Source organism: Mastigoproctus giganteus, chromosome 13, assembly GCF_048544385.1.
Source record: "Mastigoproctus giganteus isolate SK-2022 chromosome 13, ASM4854438v1, whole genome shotgun sequence".
Classification (NCBI taxonomy): Eukaryota; Metazoa; Arthropoda; class Arachnida; order Uropygi; family Thelyphonidae; genus Mastigoproctus; species Mastigoproctus giganteus.
Genome location: NC_143587.1, coordinates 17,635,622 through 17,661,175, shown reverse-complemented (window position 1 = coordinate 17,661,175; position 25,554 = coordinate 17,635,622). Strand labels below are relative to the sequence as shown.

Here is a 25,554-nt window from a genome sequence, read left to right as displayed (position 1 = left end):
AAAAATCTCTATATGAGAACAAGGTCTGGGATTCCAAATTTACCAAAAACAATAAAAGTAGCAGTAAAAGGCTTGCTGTCACTTCCATTTAAGAATCTGTAGTTAGAATGAGGGCAACAGAAATATGATACACTTCATATGCAACCAAGAATCGATATCTTTACTAATACGTTTTAATCTCAAACAAAAAATAACAATAAAAAAACCAAACTCTCTGTATCAAACTAAAAGTCCAAGAGCCTGAATTTATCAACACGTTATGTGTACTGATGCCCAACTTTACCTCAATGAAACTGTTATGGCCCGTTCAGGAAAATTATAAGTTAATAAAATTATTTATAATTTGCAGTTAAAAGAAGTCAGTATTCTTGCCCAGCAGTATAATGTTTCATGACACTATCAAGTGCTATCGACTACAGTTTCCTATGCCTGCATCATGCTATTGATGGAGCTCACTGCATGCAAACAGCAAAAAAGGGACAGATCAATTATTGATAATAAATGGAGAGGTAAAGAAGATAATGTGCTATTCATTAGATATTCCCTGGACTGTGTGTGACATACTTCATAACGAGGCGCCTCCGTAGCCAGGTGGGAAGGAGCAGCAGTGCGTAGCACACACGCTTCTTGATTAGACCGGGGTTCGAGCCCATCACCACCAAATACGGAGGATGCGGAAAGGTCAGGGAATGACCACCACATATCCCCGGAACAATATGGCCTTAGTTGCTAATGCTCCTAAAAACCAAATAACAAACAACAAACTTCATAACGAAAAGCTACTTCATATGCAGACAGCAGCCTCTACAGTTTAAACTGAATCAAGAACTTAAAAAGAAGCAGAAATCTGCAAACAAACAGTCGAAAAATAAATGCAAATAGCAGCAGCAGATTAACTATAAGTTTAATGGGTTTATTCATGCCAAGAAACAAATTGCAAGGACTGTTAAAAAGATACACTTCACTATGTGTAATAACAAAAGAATTATTAAATTTGGCAAAGCAATCTTATATTAATTTTTATAAAAACTTAGAACCAAGAAGTACAACTGCCATACATTTAAATTCTGCTTTGAATTCTTCCTCAGTAGTTGCAAAACTAAAACTGATACACTTACTTGTTAGCTGCAAACTTTCCTACAGTTTGATTTCATCAACAAGTGCACTTCTAATTTTGCAGTTTTGCTAAGAACCAGATACCTGTTAGTTGACTGACTGAAATGCAGCCCAATATCATCCTGAGAAAAACTGAAACCTTTTCTGCTTTTGGAGGATTTTATTAGCTGGTGCTGCATGGTTTGCTGGTCAGTTTCCTTTCAATTGCCTGCCTGCCTGCCTCTGGTTAGGGGCTCCTGATATAAAGCAGGAGCCCCTAGTCTAGCCAGGATTTCATAATGATGTCTCGTAGATCAGCACCTGTTAAGTTTACCTAAGGATCACTTAGTAGGTTGGCCCCATTGCTGGGCTTAAGGAAATTCCAAGGGTCTTGCTGTGTAGGCTGTTGGATGCCATCTCATATGCTACTGACAATGGGATGGACAGGAGCCCAGTTTTTGTGCCTTGATGACCCCAAAAATGAACTGAGAGTTTATGAATTGTTGAGAATGGTATGCTTGTGGGTGTCCTGGTCTATTTTGCCTGCTCTAAGCTTTTAAGTTTTTTTTTTTGGTTTCTCAAGTTTAGTGAAATTTTCTGTAACCCACTATCAGGCATGCTCTGTGCAGTTTGTACACCAAAATTAGGAACACTTAGATATGTTAGAATTACATTGGTATGAATTTCTGTATTCCTCTAGTATGGTATTCATTTTCAGTCTGCATTATTAATAATTTTTAATTAGAAAAGTATAACCATAAAAAAATTCTTTACTGTTCTACATTTATGTACAAAGTGCATGCTTTCCCACTCCTGTGTTGATTTTCCATAGAGCTTTGGTTTTAATTTTGTTTTTTTTTGTGCAACTGAGTATTGGAAATGAGATAGTATGGAAATATTTTTTTAGATAACGGCTGCTGCTGCTACTAAAGGTGTTTTCGTTGTTATGTTCAATACAGTGTCAAAATAAAATTATAAAGTGCACCATTTTCAACTATTTTTTCCTTTTATTTAAAAAAGTCTGCACAGGTAGCACAGTGGTATCGTCACCTTCCTCCCCACACCGGGTGGAAAAGGCCCGAGTTAGAATCCCGTTGATGACGTGTGGAACTTTAGTGGGCTTTTTTCACTCTGTGGCTGAGTTAGTCGGTCTCAGGCGTAGATAGCAAGGTTCCCCCCCCCCCCCCCAGAAACTGTTTTTTTTTTTTTGTCCAGTAAAACAGGCAAATCGACCAGACAACACATGCAATTTACAGTCATAATACATACATAGGTATATGTAAGAGATTACGGGTGGCCCTAATATAATAATTTGAATTTGAATTTTATTTAAAAAAAAAAAAAAACCCAAATAGTGTTATAAAACCAATTATCTGCTTTTGGACTTTTTTTTTCCTGATCTGTTTAGTGGTATGGAGTTCAGTAGTTTTGCTAATTTGGAGGGAGAAATCATTCCTGAAGTTGTTCAAGACCACCTATTCTTATGTTGTGAGGTTACCTTTGGCTTCTGAGAAACTCTGCTTCTTATTTGTTCTGTTCTGTTTAAGGTTTGTTGAATAGCAAAAAGATAATTTTCCTGTATTCTGATATCATGTATTTTGCTGACTGAGGTATCCAGAACACTCACAAGCATACCAATCCCTAACAATTCAGAATCTTTGGATCATTTCTGAACACTGGAGGGCACAAGCCTGGGCTTCCTGCCTTTCCTAGTGTTAGCTACAAGCAACACACAAAACAGGCTCTTATGTAATGCTGGCATTCTTTACTGTCAAAAATTATTCTACCCTCCACCATACACACAAACCACCACTCTCTCAGAAACTCTAAAGACCGTTTAGAAAGGATCAGACATATGTAAGCACTTAAAAATACACTGAACTGACAACCTCTGATGCAGAGCCCCATGTTCACTAATATTCTTCTCACAGATGCCAAAACTAGCCTGGGCAAATGCCTCAACAACAAAACACACATCAGCTACCATAGTTATACTTCTATCCTTCTATTCTTCTGCTTTCAAAGGAGGCATTTTTGATCATTAGATCTCACAGCCAAATAGACCTCTTTCCAATTTGAGGGACAATTTTACTTATAGAAGGGATTTAGCATGGAAAGTCCACTGTTGTCATTATGGTCAATCTAAAATTGGAGGCTTTGTCTGTGCACAAACTGCCTACACTGTGGGTGCAAAAAAAAAAAAAAAAAACCCAGTCTAAACAAAATTGTCTAGAAAAACAAGTTTATGCCCATAGCATTAGCTTTGAGAATGAAGACCATAATGCTGTGTTCTTTTGAAATGGAAGAGCATAAATCCTTCTTTAATGGGATTGTGAAGAGGGCAGGCAGCTCTTTTCCCACCAGTCCATTAGAAACCAACCACCAAATGCACCATTTAAAATTTGAATTTCTATTCCTTCCTCAGCATCAAGACATGTATAGTCGAAGGCCACATTCTGCACAGTCCTGAGGATTTTGAAAAATTGTAGTGACTAGAACTGATCCTGGAGCAAAACAAGATAAGTATGCCACAGGAAACCACAAACTAAAGCATATTTTGAGAGCTACTTTGCACCTCTCCACAGGAGATATGTAATATGGTGTACCCAATGGACTACATATGCAGCCAGTAAAAACTATATAAGACAGTCCTATTGAAAGCTTCATGTAGTTATACTTCAGGAAGAAGGGGCACATAAATGATGCAACCTATATTGCTATACTTCATCTTTAGATAGCAGTACAGTCAAACCTAGGAGACTCAATCAAGGAAAACTCCTGTAACTCAGTGTGGCTGTCCTGGAATATAAACAAAAATTTACTTTTAATTAACCATGCATAATATTTGCTAACATATGTGGCAAAATAATGGCTGTATGCAGAGGAAAAGTAACTGTGTACACCCATGCATCCACACAACTTAGAAAACATTGGCAGGCAGGGGACATAACTCATGGCAAAAGAGAATGAAGTGTTAATATTCCAATGATGGATCAGTGTACACATATACTGATTTTTACACTTAACACACAGAGAAAATGACACATATCTATCATTAAGTCCTTACCTGTGTAACAGTAAAGGTAGTTCTAGTGTTACTTGTAGTGGTAGTTGTAGGAGTAGTCTGTTGTCTAGATCTGATCACCTGAGTATGGATTGAGGGACCCAGAAACCCAAACTCAGTTTTATATTCTTCTAAGACATCTGGAGGTTGCCTGGTTGATTTCAGTATTGAAGCTACTACCCTCTAAAATTAATTTGTAAGTTAGTATTTTTTTTTAAAATATTTATCAAACAAAGTTATTCAAAATACAATCAGTAAAATGAAACTGGCTTCCTGAATAATTACTAGTATTCCAAAAAAATACAAACCAAATTATTCAGATGTTTTTCTTTACAGTAATATCATCTTCTAGAAATAACAGCATCAGTCAGTGTCAGAATAATTGCTCCACCCAAAAAGAGTTAATGGAACTGTCTGAAAATATGTATGTCAGTATACTGTAATGATATATGAAAATGATCAAATAGACTATAAGCTGGAAGTGAAAATAAGTAGAATACAGAGCCACTGAAGCAATGTGACACAAGTTATTATTACAAGTATTAACAAAAGAAGACCAAATGGTGATGCATTAAGTTTGTCAGAAGGCCTTTAAAGATATACACACCACATGCATAAGCAACATTTACCCAATTGGATGAGTTTCAATAGAGTCAGAGTCAGCCTACTCCATTCAGTCTCTCCCAACGTGAACAGCAATTTGCTGTTCATGTTGGGACAGACCTTAGAATGGTTGGCTGATGTTGGCACCAGTGGATAGCAGAACTGTCCTACACTCAATCTAGGTTCTGGCATATCCAGACAAACATCACAGTTTGAGGAATGGATAATTTGCTTGCATGCTGCAGCTGATAAATTCTCTTCTGTAAAAAGGATTAATAATGTTAATTCACCTTTGGGATATCCAGTATTATCAAGAAGCACCATAAGTAGATGACTTGCAGAGACAGAATTGCATTCACATTGGGCATCACAACAACTTCCTCAATGCATACAATGTATCAAAGTAACTTTAGTGGTGCAGAAATAACTGGAAAGAAGAATGACAACAGATTATCTTTAAGATGAATCAAGGTCCTGTTTGGGGAGTGATGACAGAAGGATCCATGGATGGCAGCACTCTGGGGAAAGAGACATTCCTGTATTCAATAAAGCATGCATATAGATTGAACCAGGAATCATGATATGGGAATGCCATCTTTTATGATAGCCAATTCACCACTGGCTTTTACTCAAAGTCAACATTATACACTTGGTCGTCGACTTACGACCTATGCGACTTACAACCGGCCGCACTTACGACCACAAAAAAAAAAAATAATAATAAATAAATTAATCGATGATGGGAGGCCTGAAGACAGCACCAGGCACATACACCCAGTCACTCTCTCTCACATACACCCAGTCGCTTTCAAGTATCTGTTGCGTGTGGTGTATTAATTAAAATTCTACTGAAATACGCATAAAATGTTTAGTAAAAGGAAAATGACTTCATCTGCATATACGCCAGCTAAAAAGTCAAGGAAAACTATTGATTTAGAGTGTAAAATGAAAATTATCCAGCAGTATGAAGGCGGAAAGAAAGTGAATACGATAGCATGTGACTTGAAGTTATCACATTCCACGGTATTGACGATACTTAAGGACAAAGAAAGAATTCGGGAAGCTGTGAAAGGTTCTGCACTTATTAAGTCTACAATTTTAACCAAACAACGACAGGAACCCATCCATGAAATAGAGAAATTGTTGTTTATGTGGATGGAAGATTTAATACAAAAAAATACACCCATGAGCCTTCACACAGTGCAAGCAAAGGCTAGAAGTTTGTTTCAGTTTAAAATCACGCGCCGGAGACGATTACACAGAAGATTTTCAGGCTAGTACTGAGTGGTTTAAGCGTTTTTAAAAAAAGATTTTCTTTGCATAATGTCTCTATAAATAAACATTTCCTACCTCAACCCAAGAACATGGCCCTGACGATGCACAACCCAGCACAAGCAAAGATTGAAAATTGATTTTGTAAATTTCATTTGTATTAATTTTTACATTAATTTTAGATTGTATTTTTGTGTTTACAGTACATTATGTACAATATAATTATAGATTGTAGTTTTGTTTTTTTATAAACAGTATGAATAATAAACCAATTAAAATGTAGAGAACGTTTGAATTTAACCTCATAGAGAGAGAGAGATAGCCTAGGCGTAGAAACGAAGGTATATTCAGTATCGCTAAGTAAAAGATAAAAACATTACTGTATTTAAAATGAAAAATAAAAGATTATAAAAATAAATCATAAAGATGATAAAAAGATTAGAAAGGTTAAAAAATACTGTTAATAAATATATGGCCGACATACGACCAGATCGACTTACGACCTGTCAGTCAGAACGGAAGTCGGTCGTAAGTCGACGACCAACTGTACTGAAATTGTAGCTTAGACCTGTCCCTTTGCTATTTCTCTGACAACTGCATAAACCTTTATTTCAACAGAACAATGTTCAGCTGCATACCACTAATGTTGGTAGACTGTATTTTCTTCCCTGACTTCACAGATTCTGATTCCTCTCCTACTGAGTGGTTGGGAATACAATGAGAATACAACTTACAGCCATGGCTAAACCAGCCCATAGCAGTAAAACAGGCACCTTTTGACTTCGCAGTTATAGCCAAGCTGCACAATGGCTATAAATGCTGCCAGAGGGGAAAACCAGCATACATGTATGCTGGTTTTCTATATTAAATAAAGTTTTGTTCTAATGTTTTGAACACTCCTTGCTTTTATTTATTTGTATACCAAAGGTCAGATATATTAATAGAATGAGGTGAAGTTTTCTGATTCTTCATCTATTCAGTGTATGAAGAATCAAAGGCAGCCCAGCAGGGGTCCAGATGCAAAATTTGTCAGGTTCATTTCTTTTTTAATTGAGTTATGAGTGCCACATGAATTTTTGGCTAAAATTTATCAAATGTTACTTGAAAAAGCTGCAAAATTTATCAAGTCCAGTATAAAATCTAATGTAAAATTTCAGTTTAGATGCAAAATTCTCCAACACTAGTAGAGTCCTCCATTATAAAAGAAATGGAGTTGGCAAGTTTTGCATTTAGACCCCTCATTTAATCTTCCTAGTTTAATTATCAGAAAACAACAAAATCTATTTCATCAATGTATATACACTGCCCTCCCATCAATATCTGGATGCCTGCCTTTAGACAAAAAAAGAGCTTTTATTGTGTCATTTAATATTTTGTGCTGAAACCTTTTGCTTTTATGATGGCCTTCAATTTTCATGTCATACTCTCAACCAGCTTTTTATAGATGTCAGGTGATATGTTCCTCCACTCAGCCTTTAATGCAGCCACCAGTTCTACCTTGTTCCTTGGACGATCTCTAAGTGCACGTACCCAATGATCTAATGCATCCCAAAGATGCTCGATAGGGTTCAGATCAAGACTCTGGGCTGGCCAATCTAACTTTTCTACACCCATGTACTCAGACCACCCTGTTACGACCCAAGCAGCATGGCATAGTGCATTGTCTTGCTGATACAAGTATGGGCCTTCCCTGAAGTGTTCCCATAATGTTGGAAGTGCATAATTGTCCAGGTTGTCCTGGTATTGCACAGCTTTTGTGGCTTTGTCGATAACGACTAATGGGCCCAAGCCAAACCATGAAAGGAACCCCATACCATGAATGACACTGCCTCCACCAAATTTCATTGTTGAGAGGATACAATCAGGAAGAAACTGTTCCCCTGGCATTCGCCACACCCAGGAATGGCCATCAGACTGGTAGAGTGTGAACCTAGATTCGTCTGTCCATAGGACTGTTTTCCACTGCTCTACAGTCCAGGATTTGCACTCCTTACACCATGTTAATTGGCATCTAGCATTTGTTGAGGTGATCAATTCTGTTGAACTGTTGAGGTAATTCTGTTTAACATGTCATCTTGCATGCCCACTTTTGCAATTGTCTGTTCAAAGCACAGTGTACATATTTATAGCAGGTTCTGTGATGTGTTGCATGCATAGGACCTGTTTCCTCATCCATGGAGGAGTTTGTTGTTGTGTTGTTTGTTATTTGGTTTTTAGGAGCATTAGCAACTAAGGCCATATTGCTCGGGGGGGGGGGGACATGCGGTGGTCATTCACTGACCTTTCCACATCCTCCATATTTGGTGGTCACGAGCTCGAACGCAGATCTAATCAAGAAGCGTGTGCTACGCACTGCTGCTCCTGCCCACCTGGCTACAGAAGTGCCTTCATGGAGGGGTGTCCAGATATTAATCATAGGGCAGTGTATATTAAATACACATATCGATCAATTCACATATAAATCAGAGAAATAACCAAAAGCTTGCAATACTTAATTCCAAACCTGAATAATCAAATAAGATTAGACATAAATCTAAAAAATTGAAGAGTATTAAATATAAGAAAAATTTTAAGAAAGACTACCAAAGCATAAAGGTCAATGCAAAAAATAAGCAATTAGTCTAAAATTCTTCAGCAGTAACAGATATTTCTGTCTCATGATTAAATATATATCAAAAAAACAGCCAAAGATCATAAAACAAAATATGAGTAAAACCATTTTAAAGAATATATGAATGAACCAAGCTCACAAACTATGAACTGTAAACCACAATGTTGTTAAAAGGTCTGGAAAAATAAAAATACCAATAAGAATTAAAAAACAGTATATTAGAATTAGAATTAGTATTAGTAGAGGCATATGATGCAAGAAAGCAAGCTTATGCAGCATAACCAAAAAAAAAAAAACACTCCCATTTCACCCCTCCATTCGTTCGAAATACCTGTCCAGCTGAGCCTTAAATTTATTTAGGCTATCAACTTCCACAACAAAGGATGGAAGTCTGTTCCACCAACCAACTACCTGCTGGCTAAAGGCAAATTTCCGCACATCTATCCTACATCTGTTTTTCCTCAATTTGAATTTATGCCCTCTCAGGTTCTGAGCAAGAGGAAGAATCCCATCAGCATTGAGCATGCTCAAACCATTCAAGGCTTTACACACCTCTATCAGATCACCTCGCCGGTGCCTAGTCTCCAGACACTGTAATTTGCAAAACTTAAGCCTTTCTTCGTAAGAGCAACCCTGCCTGTAGAAAGCAATGTCTGATGGACATGTAATAACAGAGGACAAAATAAACCTGGGGCTTTAGATGTATATGTCTACATTAAAGCACTAATTACAAAGCTCTTACAAAGCAAATATATTACCAACAGTATACCAATAACCATACTCTTAATAATAAATTGGAATGTTAATTTATCCCATTTATTAGGTTTATTTTTTATTCACAAATGACAAGAATATGAACTTTTTTTAAAACTTAAATAAAAATAATCACTTCACCACCCTTATTAAGGCACGAGCCCTTTTATTTTATCAGTGTTCAGCAGGAATTTGATATATCCCAATTTAAAACTTATAAATGTAAGTGCATTTTTTAAATAATTTTTTATCGAAGTTAATAAAACTATATGGAGTGAGATTCTGAAATTTCATCTTTGTAGTTGCAGTAGAATTTTTATAAAAATTACTCTGTAAATTAATTGTAAAAAAATGGTCAGGCAGATTGATTTTTGCACTTCAATCCGTATAAACTTATCAATTTTTTTCCTCAGTATATACTAAACATAAATTATAATAATCATACTGCATAGTACTTCGGTTTCAAATAAAAAAAATTTAAAGCCTTAATTAAAAATAAAAATGGAATATTTACACACATTCCATTTTTAGTAGCTTACAATGCCCCTGCATATGAGTGTTATTAATTTTTTCCTTCCAGATTAACAGCACTATATGCACTATAAAAAATATATACATATCAATTTTATTGTGATAATAAAACTAATGTTTTTTTCCTTATTCTAAGGGTTTCTTTTGTTAATTACGGAATTCCATTTAAAAAAAATTATAATGCAGCAACAAATACTACTAGAAAGATTTTATTAAATATTACTTTATCAGCCAAGCCTTTTCTATGCTCTATTAAAATAAAATACAGTGGATCCCTGCTTTATGATTGGTTCATTGTACGATCAAATCACTTTACAATGGATGCTCCATAATAAAATACTGCTCACTATATGATATGTAGTAAGCACTGATCATTGTGATCACGTTTTCAAATTGAATTTTAATTCTATTAAACAGAAATTCTAATGAGCGAAAATAGGAGGAATATTATTCATAGGCTATAAAAGTAAAGTTATAAAACACAAATTTACACTTTATTACCTTACCAATTAACAAAATTAAATGATACATGAAAATCGGAAGAATATTTTCCACAGGTTAGCAAAATAAAAATAAATTTATGCGTACCTACTTAGCTTAATTAATACTGTAATATGTATGAACTAACTAATTATTTGTTCACTGACTTTTTTTTAGGGGGGGTTGTAAAATTTAAAACAATAAAAAAGATAAGCAATCAATAACAAAGAACACGCATGCACAAATTGAAACTAACACAATACACGCAAATGAGATAGGGAGTAACAAGTTTATGAAGCTTAAAAAATAAGAATGAAGGGAAGATTCTGAAAATTTTTGTTTTTTATATGATTGAAGATTTCATGGAATGGGGAAACACATTTCACCATAATAACATAAAACCCCACAGAATTCCAGCTATCAGTATTATTGCAAATGCAATAAGATCGAGTTTACTACCTGTTTATAACAGACTGCACTAACAGAAAAGCCAATAAGCTGGAAACTACAAATTGTTTTTATTGTTTTATGGTAGCGACCTCCCAAAACGTGCTTTAGAAAAATATCACAAAGGGGTTCAAAATTGATTCCTATAACCAAACATATGATAACAATGAAAGCGTAGTGCATTTTAATGATTTGAATTGGCTTTTTGAAATTAAAGCAGCTGATTCCACTAACCAGTGATCATGTTAACTGGCACCTACTTATTTCACTTTACGATGGGATGAGTTTATGATTGTCTCCGACTGGACCATGCGGTTCTTCCTCTCAGCCAATAGCAGAATTTGTAAACGTGTTGGCTGCGTGTTTTGTTTTTGCATCCTTTAATTAAGTGAGTTTTTGTGTTGTGCTTATTTTACATAAATTTACTGTATTGAATTCGTGTATGTTGTGTAAACTAATAATATGGACTCTAAAGAGCACAGCAAGAAAAAAAAATCAACCTCCAAGGTCTTGGAACGAATTACCAAAAAACAATGTGTATTAAGTTCACATTATGATATTTTCACGATATGATGGTGTCTCTGGAACGCATTAATATCATAAAGTGAGGATCCACTGTACCTTATTTATAGAAACAATTACATTTTTAAAATTTTTTTTAACCTAACTGGTAATTTTTAGCAATTCCATTTTTGGAAATTATAACATGACAGCAAAGTTTTTGTTTAATTTTTTTTTGTCTAGTCCACTAATTCCATAAAAATAAAATATTTATATCTGTTGGTCATTTGTAGTTTATTTTTTTTTCGCTCTAACTAGTTGTTTTTGGTAATCATGTATTCCATTTTCAGAAAATTATAACACAATAGCAAATAGAAAGTTCTTATCAATTTTTTTTTCCGGCCATGCCATCTTTAGTTACTATAAAATTAATAATTCTTTTTATAGAAATAGTTATTTCTGTTTTAATTTTTTTGCTTCATGGGATACTGCAATTTTTAATGGTAAAATTTCAAAAAAAAAAAAAAAAAGAAAGAAAGAAAGAAAAAGTGGCATTCCTGAAAGGGCTAATAAAAAAAAGTTCTGCTAGCCCTTTCTGGAGTACATCCACCAATCTTCATTTATTATTTGGGGATTCTAGGGAGTATGAACACTCCTGCCTAAAAGTTTGGAATTACATTTCATTTATCTTAATTTACAAAATTTTTATAAAAATAGGCCAAACCCATTTACCAATTTGCAGTAAAATATTTTCTATTATGTATAAAAATTAAAAAACTGAAATAATATTTAAGAAATTTCTAGAATATTTCAAAAAGGTGTAGAACAGTATTGAATGTTAAAGGACGTAGATGATTCCAGAATGTTTTGCAATAATATAAATTGAAAAGCTGTAACTTATAAAAATCAAACAATCATCATTCAGAGTGTTTGGTGTAAGTTGTGTGTTTTGTGATAAACATGGCAAGAAATATGGAATTGAATGTTGAAAAAAGGAGTGCTATTATAACCCTTTATAAAGAAAGTTATTCCATGAAAAGTATTGGCAAAATACTAGGTGCTTCATTCAAAGGAGTACAAACTAACATTTTACAATTAGGACAAAACAGATCAGGATGATCATGTGTAACAATGGAAGCACAAGATCTAACCATAACACTGATCCCTAAATGCAACTGATGACTTACTGTACCTTAAATCTGAGCTAACTTCAACAGAACAGAGAAACTCGCACGTCTACATCCACTATAAAACTTTGTCCTAAAGACGAAGGACTTCATGGTCGTGTGGGCTAAGAGCCATCAACATTTGACAACTGAAGAGTGGAAAAATGTACTGTTGGCAGATGAATCCAAATTTGAAATTTTTGGATTCAAGTGTCAAGTTCATGTGAGACAATCAACTGAAGTAAAAATGGTGCCACATTGTTTGGTGCCTACAGCCAAGCATGGTGGTGGTGGTTTCATCATGATCTGGGGTTTCTTTTGTTTTTCTGTAGTGGTCGACATCATCAGAATTGATGAAATTTTAAAAAAACAGAAGGCTATAAAAACATTCTTGAACATAATGAGATGTTCTCTGGACTGTGACTTTGTGGAAGAAATTATATTACAACAAGACAATGACCCAATGAAACTAAACAACAGGATGGGGTATTGCAAAATTATGGTATGGCAACCCCCAATTGCCTGACTTTAACCTAAAAGAGCTTTTATGGGATTCTAGACCATCAAGTCCATGAATTCTGCCCATCTTCACAAAATTTATGGGAAACCTTGCAGACCACATAGATGTTAGTCAAGAGACTATTATAAAATTGATTGCCAGAACATCACATCTGTAAGGCAGTGATAAAAGCTTGTGGAGGCTATTTTGATGAAAAATCAGTATAGTTGTTAATACTAATCATTTCAATATTTGTTTGCTGTAAATTTTTCGATACTTAATAAAAAAAATCTTAAAATACTCTGTAGTGTGTTTTTTTTTTTTTATATTAACCCTTGCATTGTCATAGCTAATTTCAAAAAAATTAATAAATGCTGTTATCACATGCTGTGATTACAAACTTTTAGGTGGTGTGTATGCATGCAGATCTACATTTTAAAGGTCACTTCCAACAACATGTCTATTAAAGTATGAATTGACTTAATTTTTCTAGTACACACTCCATCTCTTATTTGTGTTTTAAACTATGTGGAAGACAGTTTATAATATATATGGCAGAAAAAATAATATAGATATAATATTTTTATATATATATATATATATATATATATAATTGCATCCGAAATCAAAAGAGGAATAATTAACCCATTAATTAATGCTGCTAACACCATTAACTAACCAGCTAAAAAGCTAGATATGAATATGATTACTGCAATATTTCTGTTGATATATCATGCATATATGATTCCTTCTAAGTCTTAATCTCACTCAATCCCCATAAAAAAAACTATGATTTTATAAGCAAAGCAATGTGCAGAAACATTCAACAGAAAAGGAACACTTAATATATGTTTGACATTATCAGCTTGATCTCTTTTACACTGATAATTTGCTTTCCAGCATGCTGTATTAGTATCATAGTGGTTAAATGATACAAGGAAGTGAACTTTTTTCTGCATCTACCAAAAACAGGAAAACATTTTTCTACCATTTATACCTTCCACATTGCCAAAATGTGGCTATCCAATTGTGCTTTAACTTTACCAGACAGCCTATCTGCCTCAACTACCTGTGTATAATAGATTGCACTAACAGAAAAGTCAAATAAACATGAAACTGTAAATTGTCTTTATTGTTTTATGGTAGTGACCTCGTGTGAGGTGATGATAATGTGTTTTTGCCTTAATCCTGTGAAGTTCTTTACAGAAAATTTCATTTTGACCATTATCATGGTGCTGACTAAGAGAATAAGTGACAGCGGTACTAGTAAATCTACTGAGAAAAGGAAAGTGATTGATTTGGATCAGAAAATTAAAATAATAAGGATATATGAAAATGGTCAAACATGATAAAGTATCGTGCAGAATTTAGATTTGTCAATGTCAACAGTGAACACAATAATAAAGGGCAAAGACAGAATACGAGAAGCGGTGAAGGGATCGACATCAACAAGGTCAACTATGATAAACAAGGATACAAAATACTTATCAGTTTTTACAGTTCAATAACGTGTTTTTTCTTCCTTTTATGTTTTCCTTTCTTGTGCCAGTCTGGCTACTTCACCGTTGTCCACAGATAAAGTTTTTAATTGAACTAATTAAAAATACAGTCAGTCCTCGTATAGCACGATAGTTGTGTTCCTAGAAACCCTCGTGTAATGCAAAATCGTGCAATATAAACAACAGGCCCTATGGGAAAAATAGGGTTAGGTGCCGACCACCCAAGATTGAATACACATTTGTAATCAAAACATTACCAAACAATAAATTATCGTAATAAAATACGACTATTATGTAATAAAATATTGTTAATGCTTTTGCTTCTATCGTAAGCAAACTTGTTTTTTGTTTTATTTTCTATCCAAACAGATGACAGCCGCTCCATCTCTTCCAATTCTCTGTCTTAATCTAATGGATTTTAATTACACTTTGAGTTGTTCCTGCTATAAAAGTTGTTTTTATTTTCTCTGCATTCTTTGTAATTCTCGGCATTGCCTCATTTAGGCCTGTAGCACGTGCAATATCACATAGTCTTTCATTTCGCTCAAAGCGTTTCGCAATTTCATATTTTTTCTCTATCGACAGAGGCAGACTGGCCATAAGCCTTACCAGGGAAACCACGGTGGGTTGGAGGCTGGTGTGATTTTGGCCATAAATGCTAGTATGAGGCCACTACAAATTTTCCCCGGTAAGGATTTTTGACCCAGTCCACCTCTGTTTATCAATATTGCTTTTCTTTTTCCCTCTGAATCTGTAGTGTCCTCACCAGGATGCTTCCTTTTCACACCTTTTAAGTATTTTACTCATTTTTAGGGAATAAAGCACAATTACAAAATGAGGAGGCACGCTTGATACACATAAACAAAGCTGTGCGCATGTAGCAACTAAATAAACAACACCGTAAAGGCAGAGACAACTCTACCTCACTAGCTCACATTTTACTAAAGCACATTTCTGGGGGTTACACCATAAAACAATAAAAACAATTTCCAGTTGCATTCCTGCTGGTGGAATCTGTTATAAACTGGTAGTAAACTCGATCTAATTGCATTTGCGATAATACCGATAGCTGGAATTTTACGTTATTATGGTGAAATGCATTTCCCCTTCACTGATATAAAAAACATACATACATTTTCAGAATCTTCTCTTCATTCCTATTGTGTTGCATTCAGTTGGGGCGATTCGGTCCAACTGCCATTTCTTGTAAACACAAAGGCGAATCATGCATAAGCGAATTCGGTTCGTGTTATATATGATATCGTTCCCCTATTTATAAATCATGTATGGTCAAATTCGTGTAGTATAAACATGTGTTATACGAAGACTGACTGTAATAACTATTTTTCTATATTCAGTTGTGCCCCAGTATCTGCTGATTCAGTTACCCGCGGTTAACCACGGAAAAAAACGAAAAAACTTAACACTTACTACTCGCGTGACCAATATGATGCTTTCCTTTATTTTTTACGATGTCGATTTTAAATTGAATAACTTCCCTTTACTTTTTTATGATGTCGATTTTAAATTGAACAGCTTCCCTTTATTTTTTACAATGTTGCGTATGGTTTGATCACCAACTATAATGGTTCTTTAGTGATTTAACGAATGCACCGTTTTCAAACTTTTGAATAATTTCAAGTTTTTGTTTAATTTGAAAGCACAACTCTTGCGTTTGCCCATCATTTTCACAATTTCTAAACAAAAAAAAAAAAAAAAAAAATCCGACATCCCTGACATAAATAATGAAACAAAATTTGTCCTTTTGCGGTGCGACCGAGCACAACAATCAACGTGGTGCACTAAATCGAATTAAACATTTGGTCTCTCTTTTTTTTGTTTTGTTTTGAGTGGTAGGTGTGAAGACAGCAGGGATTGCAAGATAATAGCTACACTAATCTCCCAATGATAACTTATAATGCCAGTTCTTGTCACTTATTTACGACTTGCAAAATATCTGTTTATACTTATTCTAGTTACTACTTAAATTTTATGATTTCTGGTTGATTTTTTTTTTTAAATTTGGAGTCTTGAAGTGTCCCAGTTAATCCAATCCCGATAAATCAAGAGTCTGCTGTACTTTATTATTACCATATTTAATGTTGGTAATGTCTTACTGTGTGTTTAATTTATCAATTAAACTTTATTATGCATATGTATGTACAAGAGAATCATATTATATATGGGATCAGCAGGTGTTCGCTTATATCCACGGTAGGCCTTGGAACGTATCCCCCATGGATACGGGGGTCTTATTGTATTATATATTAGTTATAACTAATATATAACTAATTAATTGAAAAATATATAACTATTTTTCTTCATTCTTCTGATGACATTGTGGTTTTTGTAATTTTGACATATTAGGGGTATATCACAATAATAAACTCATACACCAACTGTTTAAATTAAAATTAAGAAAATTTTTTTTTAATACTGTAAAATAAAATATAGTACAAACAATCTATTTACAATAAATATAAAACCTAAACTGGATTAAAATTAATATATAAAACATTTAAAATATATGATAGAATAAAAGCACTAAAACTGTAGCTTTCAGAAGCATCCGCTTCCTTTCTCAACAGTAAGTTAAAACTTACACAACACATCCTTAAATAGAAGGCTGACAGCACTTTCACACATGGTTCGACTGGCGCATGGGCGGAACTCCCTTCATGCGTATTAGAACCAGAAATGGCTCAAGAGTGCGGAAAGCAAAACCATTCATCCGAACTGAGGACCACAGCCTCAAAGGGGGGATGCATATGCATCCCCTCTTTGAGGCTGTGGTCCTCACTAACATACCCATCTCTGTTAATAGTATTATTATCTGATGAACAGATTCGCAAGCTCTGGAGCCACTTGCGGTTCCAGAACACCTGCACCCTGTCAACGATGACTGCATCCTCTGGGGAGATCTAGTGCTGCTTCTCCCAAAAATGTTCAGCCACAGCAGACTTTCCATAAACTGCGGCTTTTATGGCATTCATGTGCTCCCCCAGATGATCCTTAAATCGCTGCCTAGTTTCACCCACATAACACTCCCCACAATCCGGGCACTTAATCACGTATACGACCCCACTCCTAAAATCATTCATTATAGGGTCCTTAACCTGGGACACCACTGTGTGCAACCTACGCCTGGCAGCTGCACACAGCGTGTCTGACATTCACAAAGCACTCTGGTTATACGCTCAGTAAGGCCCGGATAGTAGGGAATGTATGTGGTGGCAATTGGCACAAACAGTTAACTTTGCCTGGACATCACCTTTTGGCCAGTTGCCACCGTATACATTCCCTACTATCCGGGCCTTACTGAGCGTATAGCAAGAGTGCTTCGTGAATGTCAGACACGCTGTGTGCAGCTACCAGGGCGTAGGTTGCACACAGTGGTGTCTCAGGTTAAGGACCCTATAACAAATGATTTTAGCAGTGGGGTCGTATACGTGATTAAGTGTCCGGATTGTGGGGAGTGTTATGCAGGTGAAACTAGGCGGCGATTTAAGGATCGTCTGGGGGAGCACATGAATGCCATAAAAGCCGCAGATTATGGAAAGTCTGCTGTGGCTGAACATTTTTGGGAAAAGCAGCACCAGATCTCCCCAGAGGATGCGGTCATCGTTGACCTGGCGCATGGGTGCTGGAACCGCAAGTGGCTCAAGAGCTTGCGAATCTGTTCATCAGACAATAATACTATTAACAGAGACAGATATGCGTATGCATCCCCTCTTTGAGGCTGTGATCCTCAGTTCAGATGAACGGTTTTGCTTTCCGCGCTCCAGAGCCATTTCTGGTTCTAATCTGCATGAAGGGAGTTCCGTCCATGCACCGGTCGAACCACGTGTGGAAGTGCCGTGAGCCTGCTATTTAAGAATGTGTTGTGTAAGTTTTAACTTACTGTTGAGAAAGGAAGCGGATGCTTCCGAAAGCTACAGTTTTAACGCTTTTATTCTATCATATATTTTAAATGTTTTATATATTTATTTTAATCCAGTTTAGGTTTTATATTTATTCTAAATAGATTGTTTGTACTATATTTTATTTTACAGTATTAAAAAAAAAATTTTTCTTAATTTAATTTAAACGGTTGGTGTATGAGTTTATTATTGTGATATGAGTTTTCCCAACCTCAGAGGCCTATTTCAGGATATCAGGGGTATAGTAGCAATATTTTATTAGTCATTCCCGAGTTAGGTAAAACTCAACTTATGTAAGAAGTCCTGGAATGTATCTCTTATGTATGTCGGGGACTTACTGTATATATAATACCACTCGTATACCATGTGAAATTAATAATATAGTTTATTAAGCTATTCGCCTAAACTACTATACATTAAGTAATGTATTAATGTCAGAAATGTGATGTTTCGGACATCTTACCGATGCTCGTCATCAGACCATGCTGCTGACACTCCTAGAAACCTTATGTGCATAACTAATTTCATGTTAATTTCACATAGTATATGAGTGGTATTAAATATAATAATAATTTTAATAAAATTCCATTAATTTAGATATATCTATAATGTTTTTCTTTCAATATCTTATATTTTATTGTTTTTGACAAGTAATTATTATATTAGGAAAACCCAGTTGTTGTAAAGGCATTTAAATGCATAAATACTTAAAAAGAAAAAGGAAGCAAGGCTTTTCTTGAATATATATTGGGAATTACAGCTTGTTAACACAGTGGTTGAAGAATGCAAAAAAAAAGTTTGGAGGGGAACAAAATAGTGTCCATACCCTTGGAAGCAAGTTAGACTTCTCTTATAACTGATGATACTTAATACAGTTTATTACCTGCTGTATTTTTGGTATTATAGAGTTTAATCTGATTGATTATTATATAGAGTATCATACAGTAGCAAAATAAAATTAAATGCCACACTTTTCTCCTTTAGTCAGGTATTTTGTAAGATATTTCTTTATATCTTACAAAATACCTGACTAAAGGAGAAAAGTGTGGCATTTATTTATTTATTTTTTTTTTTTTGCTACTGTATGATACTCTATATAACAATAAATTCTATAATACCAAAAATGCAGCAGACAATAAACTGTATTAAGTATCATCAGTTATAAGAGAAGTCTAACTTGCTCCAAAGGGTGTCGACACTATTTTGTCCCCCTCCAAACTTTTTTTTGCATTCTTCAACCACTGTGTTAACAAGCTGTAATACCCAATAAATATTCAAGAAAAGCCTTGCTTCCTTAATTTTTATATTAAACATCTGAGAAACCTTCACTACAAAAAAGGGGATCAAAATTATCCTTAATGAATGGAGTTTTGGCATGACCAATGACAAGATAGATTTCATACATCTCAGGATTAACAAATGAATAATTTTTTTAAATTAATGGCGAACAGCTTGACACTTACTCCAATCTGCTGTCTAATGTGCTCAGCTGAACTCTTGTCCACACTGCTCATAACTGGTCCTTCGAGGCACTGACGTACCCTTTCACCAATCGCCTTCAATCTTGGAAATAAAAATGCTCTTACCACTTCTGGCCCTAGTTCTGAGAGAGCTGAGATTGCACCATACTGAGATGCTAATGGTACTTTGTCATTCTGAAAAGCTCGACTGCACACTCGGGTAACTCTAGTCTGAACATTATTTGTGCTGGTATTGAAATTTCTGAAAATATAAACATGGAAAAAAAATTATACCAGAACAACAAATACAACTGTCAGTATAAAATATTTTCAGTTTAAATCATAAATGTGTATAAGCAAATATTTCTTAGTTTTTTTTTTAATAACTTTGCCAAATGAATGATATTTTATTTGTAGTGATTTACTTATAGCATCACGAACCAGAGGAAGGACAATTAAATAAATACATACACGTACGCACGCACACGCTACTCTACCAAAGTATTCGCAGTCCTTATGGGTAGCACAGCTGGTAGGATCACTGTCTTCCCCTACACTGGGTGGAAAAGACCCGAGTTCAAGTGCCATCAGTGATAGGAGGAATTTTTATGGGCCTTTCTCACAACTTGGCTGAGTTAGTCGGTCAATGGGTAGCATGGTTTTTTTCCCAGAAAACCGACCTCAGAACACGCAATTTACGATACCCGGAGCAATATGGCCTTATCCGCTGGTGTTCCTAAAAAACTTACTACAACAACCAAAGTATTCAGACATCCTTTACAAGTTTGGCAAATAGTGTAAATGAGACGTATGTAAAGTAAGAACAGGTTTAATAATGTGCAATAGCAAAGATATCATAAACAAACAGAATAAGCTGTGGCAAGGTAAGCCATGGTCACCTTATCATGGCTCTTATCAGCAGTTTGTTTTCAACTGCCACACATTTGAAAAACACAGTGAATGTCAATTAATGTAGTGAAAATATGGAAGAATGAGGGCAATGCAGGTGTACCACAAATGATCAAGCAGGCCAAAAAAAAAAAAAACTATCTGACAGGAATTGCCAATCTTGGAAAAGATTTGAACTCGCAATGTTCACTGAAGTATCTGTAAATGTATTCATGGTCTGTAGGGAGCTTCATGAATAGCATGGGTTTTCATGGCAGAGCTGCTACTCACAAGCCCCACATCACACCAACAAACATCATTTAAAGTAGTACCTAGCCCATCAATTCTTTGGGCATGGAACAATAGAAATAAGTCCTATGGAGTGATGAGTTACATTATACAGCTTTCAAATCAAATAGTCTTGTGTGGATGTGGAGAATACTTTGGGAATGTCATCTACTGTAGCACCTTGTTGCTAGGATCAAAGTATGGGACTGGTTCTCTTGATTTTTACACCATAAATAACCAAGAAATCCCAGATAATTCCATATTGCCCAAGCTCTGGCAGTTCTCTGAAAATGAGCCCCTCCATATTTCAACAGACAATGCTCCAATATAAACAATATAAAACACTGGTGTGAGGAAAATGAAGTCCAACAATCATCTGCCCAGCCCAGAGTTAGGACCTGAATCTCTTTAAGATTAACTGGAATGCTGGAAAAAGCACTAAAGGAGAAACAGACACAGATTCACATTGCGTGCTACAAGGAAATGTGGAAAAGTGTTTCTTTTAGGCCAAAACTAAATTATCAAGTAGCTGTGGGGGTAGAGTTAAAAACAGAAGAAATAAAATAGCCTGGCTTTTTCTGGACAATGCTGGGTAGTTCTGCTAATTTTATAAGTTTTGTTTAGTGCCTAACCCATTAATCAGATATTGGATTTAATCTCTACAGAAAATGAGCACAGTGCCATATTCTAGGACTAACACTTAACTATATCATTTTTTAAGAAATAATTATCAGAATCAGGGGCATTCTAATGTCACCTTAACGTGACAAGTCTTCAACAGAATGACGCACTAAAATCTTAAATCAATCCATGATTTATGGAGACTAATTATTCCTAAATCCTATTAGGATCACTAAAATGTGATATCATATGATAAAACATGATGTTTTTTTATAATTCAAATGCCATTGTATTAAATTACCGTTGCATTGGAATTTATTCAAAAATGTGAAGAAGAATATATTCACTTACTTGCATATCTGAGCCATTAGTCGAGATGCAAAATCTCTGAGTGCCCAGTGGTTGTCAACATCTGGCCTTGTGCACAGCTGTCTGCTAACAATGCAGGATGCTACTGCGGGAATGATATCCTGAAGCTAAAAGAGAAAGTTGGAACTAATTAAAAATCACACTCTATGTAATCATACATGCATAAATGTTATTAAAGCATACATACATATTATATGTTGTTAAAGCCATTCTCGAATATATTTTTGTCTGCAGTCTTATCCTAGAATTTTGCATTGACAAAGACATATCATGTCAAAGTCTTGAAAGGAATTTAGTCAACAGGGGACATCAACTAGCTAGAGTAGAATTTACCCTCTGCCTCCATTTTTTTGATAATGAACAGTTCATCTGAGTTACATCCTAGTTATCAGGTTAACACACAGACTTTTTTTTGTCCATCTCCATCACTTGCATAGGGAAATCCATGGTCAAGAAGCTGTCAGATTCTGTCACTGAGTGTGGAACAGTGCTGTACCCTCAAATTTCTGTTAAAGGAGAAATTGAAACTGGCTGAAATTCTCTGCAGGTTAAGTGGGCACACACAATACAGAGAAGAGACCTATCACATGAGCACACATTGCTTAGTGCAACAAATTTTCTAAAGGCTTGTGAAGAAGTTGCTAACTTGTTACATGCTCACATGCAGCTGACAGTAACAGATATGAACAGTTGTTGCATAAAGGAGATGATGTGGAAAATAAAATGAATTGCAATGTGTAATACTGAATCAAATTGTGTAAAAAAACAAGTGTTGGAAGTGCAGAGTCAATTATTCCTGGACATTTACTCTTCAAGAAAGCCTGCAACTGGTAGTTCCAAAGGATTCTGATATTCGACCAGAAGGCACAATGTATTGCTGTAAAATACATTTCTGCACACCAAATTGTAACTTGTGTACACTACTTCACTCCAGTATGGAATGGCACCACATAGGATCCCACCACCCAAAAAATTAAAAACACAACATTCAGCTGGCAAAATCATGTCCAATGTCATTTGGAATACAGAAGGATTGATTCTTGTTAATTTTCTACCACATGTACAACTACTAATGTTTAGTATTACAGCAGCTTTCTTCTCAATAGTGTGCATACAGCATTTTGCAAGAAAAGGCCTGGTAAACTGCCAAAGGGAATTTACCAGGCCTTTTCGTAGTAGATTAGTAGGTCTTAATCCTACTGCATGACAATACACATTCACATATAATGACGCTAGCAGCATTGCACTGGAAAATCACGAACCACCCTTAAATTGGAAGAAATTCAAGATAGATTATTAACTGGTGTGTGGCAAAGCAATGATATCTGAATTATTGCTTTGCCATAACAATGGCAAAAATGTATCAGTACAGAATGACAATATTTTCAAAAAGAGTAAAAAGTTTAGTGAATTTGATGGTTTTTTTTGTATAAAATAAAAGTTCAGATCAACCTTTCACATAGTTCAAGTAAATGAAGATAACTGAAAATAAACTGATATTTCAACTTACAAGAACATCAAGAAAATTTTGTATATTCATATTTTTTTGATGATTTGGGTTAGCATTGGTGAATCTGGTGTTGTTAAGATGCTTGCTGTGTCTGACACATATAAGTGTTAAACGGTACTAAAAGTGATGTGCATTACTTCATATAAGCATTCAAAAAGCCATCCAAGTGTTATGGTATAGCACACATAAGTGGCCATTCTTAATCGGCCAATATGCAAGTGTATAAAAGTAAAGGCACATGAAATTAACTGCTTGATTCTGTCATCACACTTACAAATTTTTGGAATGATCACAATTGGAACTGATGAATTAGTCTTCCTAGATGGCAAAATTAATTTATAACCCTACTTGAAACTCCTTCAAGACTGCTCTGTTTCAATTTCAAACCATTAGAGTGAACAGGAAAAAAACATTTTTGCAATAAGATGGAGCAAGACCACAGATTATAAATGCAATTCTTCATTTTTCTTGAAGGAACGTTTTAATGATAAAGTTATCTCTAATTGATATCATGGAAGGGATTGGACAGTCTTGCAAAACCTGAACATTTACATTGTCTACAGGAATAATCCACAGACTGTTGAGGAATATAAAGGTGAAATCACAGCTCTTGTGGAGGGCATCTCAGAAGAAACACTGGCTGCAGTTATAGTAAACTTCAATTGGGGTCTGCAAATGTACAGGGATCACATCTGAATGTTTTTGCTTGAATAAGATACTGTTTCCCCTCGATTTTGCAGACCTCAATTCCTGGATTAAAAAAAAAAAAAAAAAAAGAAATCTGGATAATCAAAATTCCACTTTACCACCATTTTCCAGATGTCGACCGTAATTCACGGGATGTCTGCCAGTTAGCATGCATAGTGGAAGTATTGTTTTTGTTCCACCTGGCCGTAAGCGTGAGGACAGTGCACTTTGTATCAACATTTATCCATTGTTAGTATTATTTCAAAATGACCAGCAATGGCTTCAAAACAAACAAATGTTAAAAGAAAGAATGTACATTCGAGTGTAGATCAAAAGCTTAAGAGCGGTGCCTCGGGGTTTGGTTTGGTTTGGTTTATTTGGATTTTTTGGCGCACTAGCAACTACGGCTATGGTGCGCCAAGACTAGGGTGCCTCGGGGCCAGTGGTTTATGAGCAGTATGGACTTAAAAAGCAAACTGTTTCTGATATTTGCATGGGCAAAAGGAAAGCTCCAAAGCTTTGTATTAAAGTATAATATTGAAGGTATGGGTTCCACGAGTGATAGAAAGCACATGAAAGTAAGCAAAGATAAAGATCTAGAAGAAGCTGTTTACAAATGGTACGTGCAGGAGCGATCATGTGGAGTGAATGTTACTGGTGTTACCTTATGCACTGCAGCTGAGAAACTAACTAAACATATAGGCATTAACAATTTCAAAGCTAGCGATGGGTGGCTGTGGCATTTTAGAAATTGCCATGGCATATGTAACAGGAAAGAGCACAGTGAAGCTGGGTCTGCTGCAACACATTCATTGAGCCTTTCAGACTCCACCTCAATGATAAAGAAGGAGGGCCTGGTCTTATCTCAGGAGTATAATGAGACGAGACTGGGTTATTCTGGTGGTCCCTACCAAAAAATACTCACGGCTTCAGAAACGAAGACAAAACTCCTGGAAAGAAAATGAGTAAGGAGCGTTTTTCAGCTTTATACTGTGCAAGTGCTGATGGCCTCCATCACCTGAAGCTGGCTGTCATGGGCAAATCAGCACGCTCACGTGTTTTGAAAGATTACGTGATGCAGTTGGCTGTTATCTACTACCATTCAAAGAAGGCATCCGTATGGTTCAATGCCAGCATATTTTCTGACTGGTTTTTCAGGCATTTTGCCCCTGAAGTACGTTGATTTCAGCAAAAGGTCTTAAAAGGTGGCTCCCAATGATTTTTAAAGGATCTTATTTTATTAGCTAATGTTCTTGCTCACCCAGTTGCTGAGAAATTAGTCAGTAGTGA

The 25,554-nt window shown here is 35.4% G+C and overlaps 1 protein-coding gene across 2 annotated transcripts in view; it reads right to left on the bottom strand.

Moving 5' to 3' along the window:
• Positions 1–25,554, bottom strand: part of LOC150075816 (transcription initiation factor TFIID subunit 6-like) — a 59,719-nt gene that overhangs the window by 3,796 nt on the left and 30,369 nt on the right. For both annotated transcript variants that reach the window (XM_090387975.1, XM_090387976.1), the window contains exons 9-11: positions 22,050–22,174; positions 19,905–20,163; positions 4,163–4,342 (exon numbers count right to left, since the gene is read on the bottom strand). In XM_090387975.1, coding sequence (XP_090244101.1) covers positions 4,163–4,342; positions 19,905–20,163; positions 22,050–22,174 — 564 coding nt within the window. The remainder of the gene's footprint in view (positions 1–4,162; positions 4,343–19,904; positions 20,164–22,049; positions 22,175–25,554) is intronic.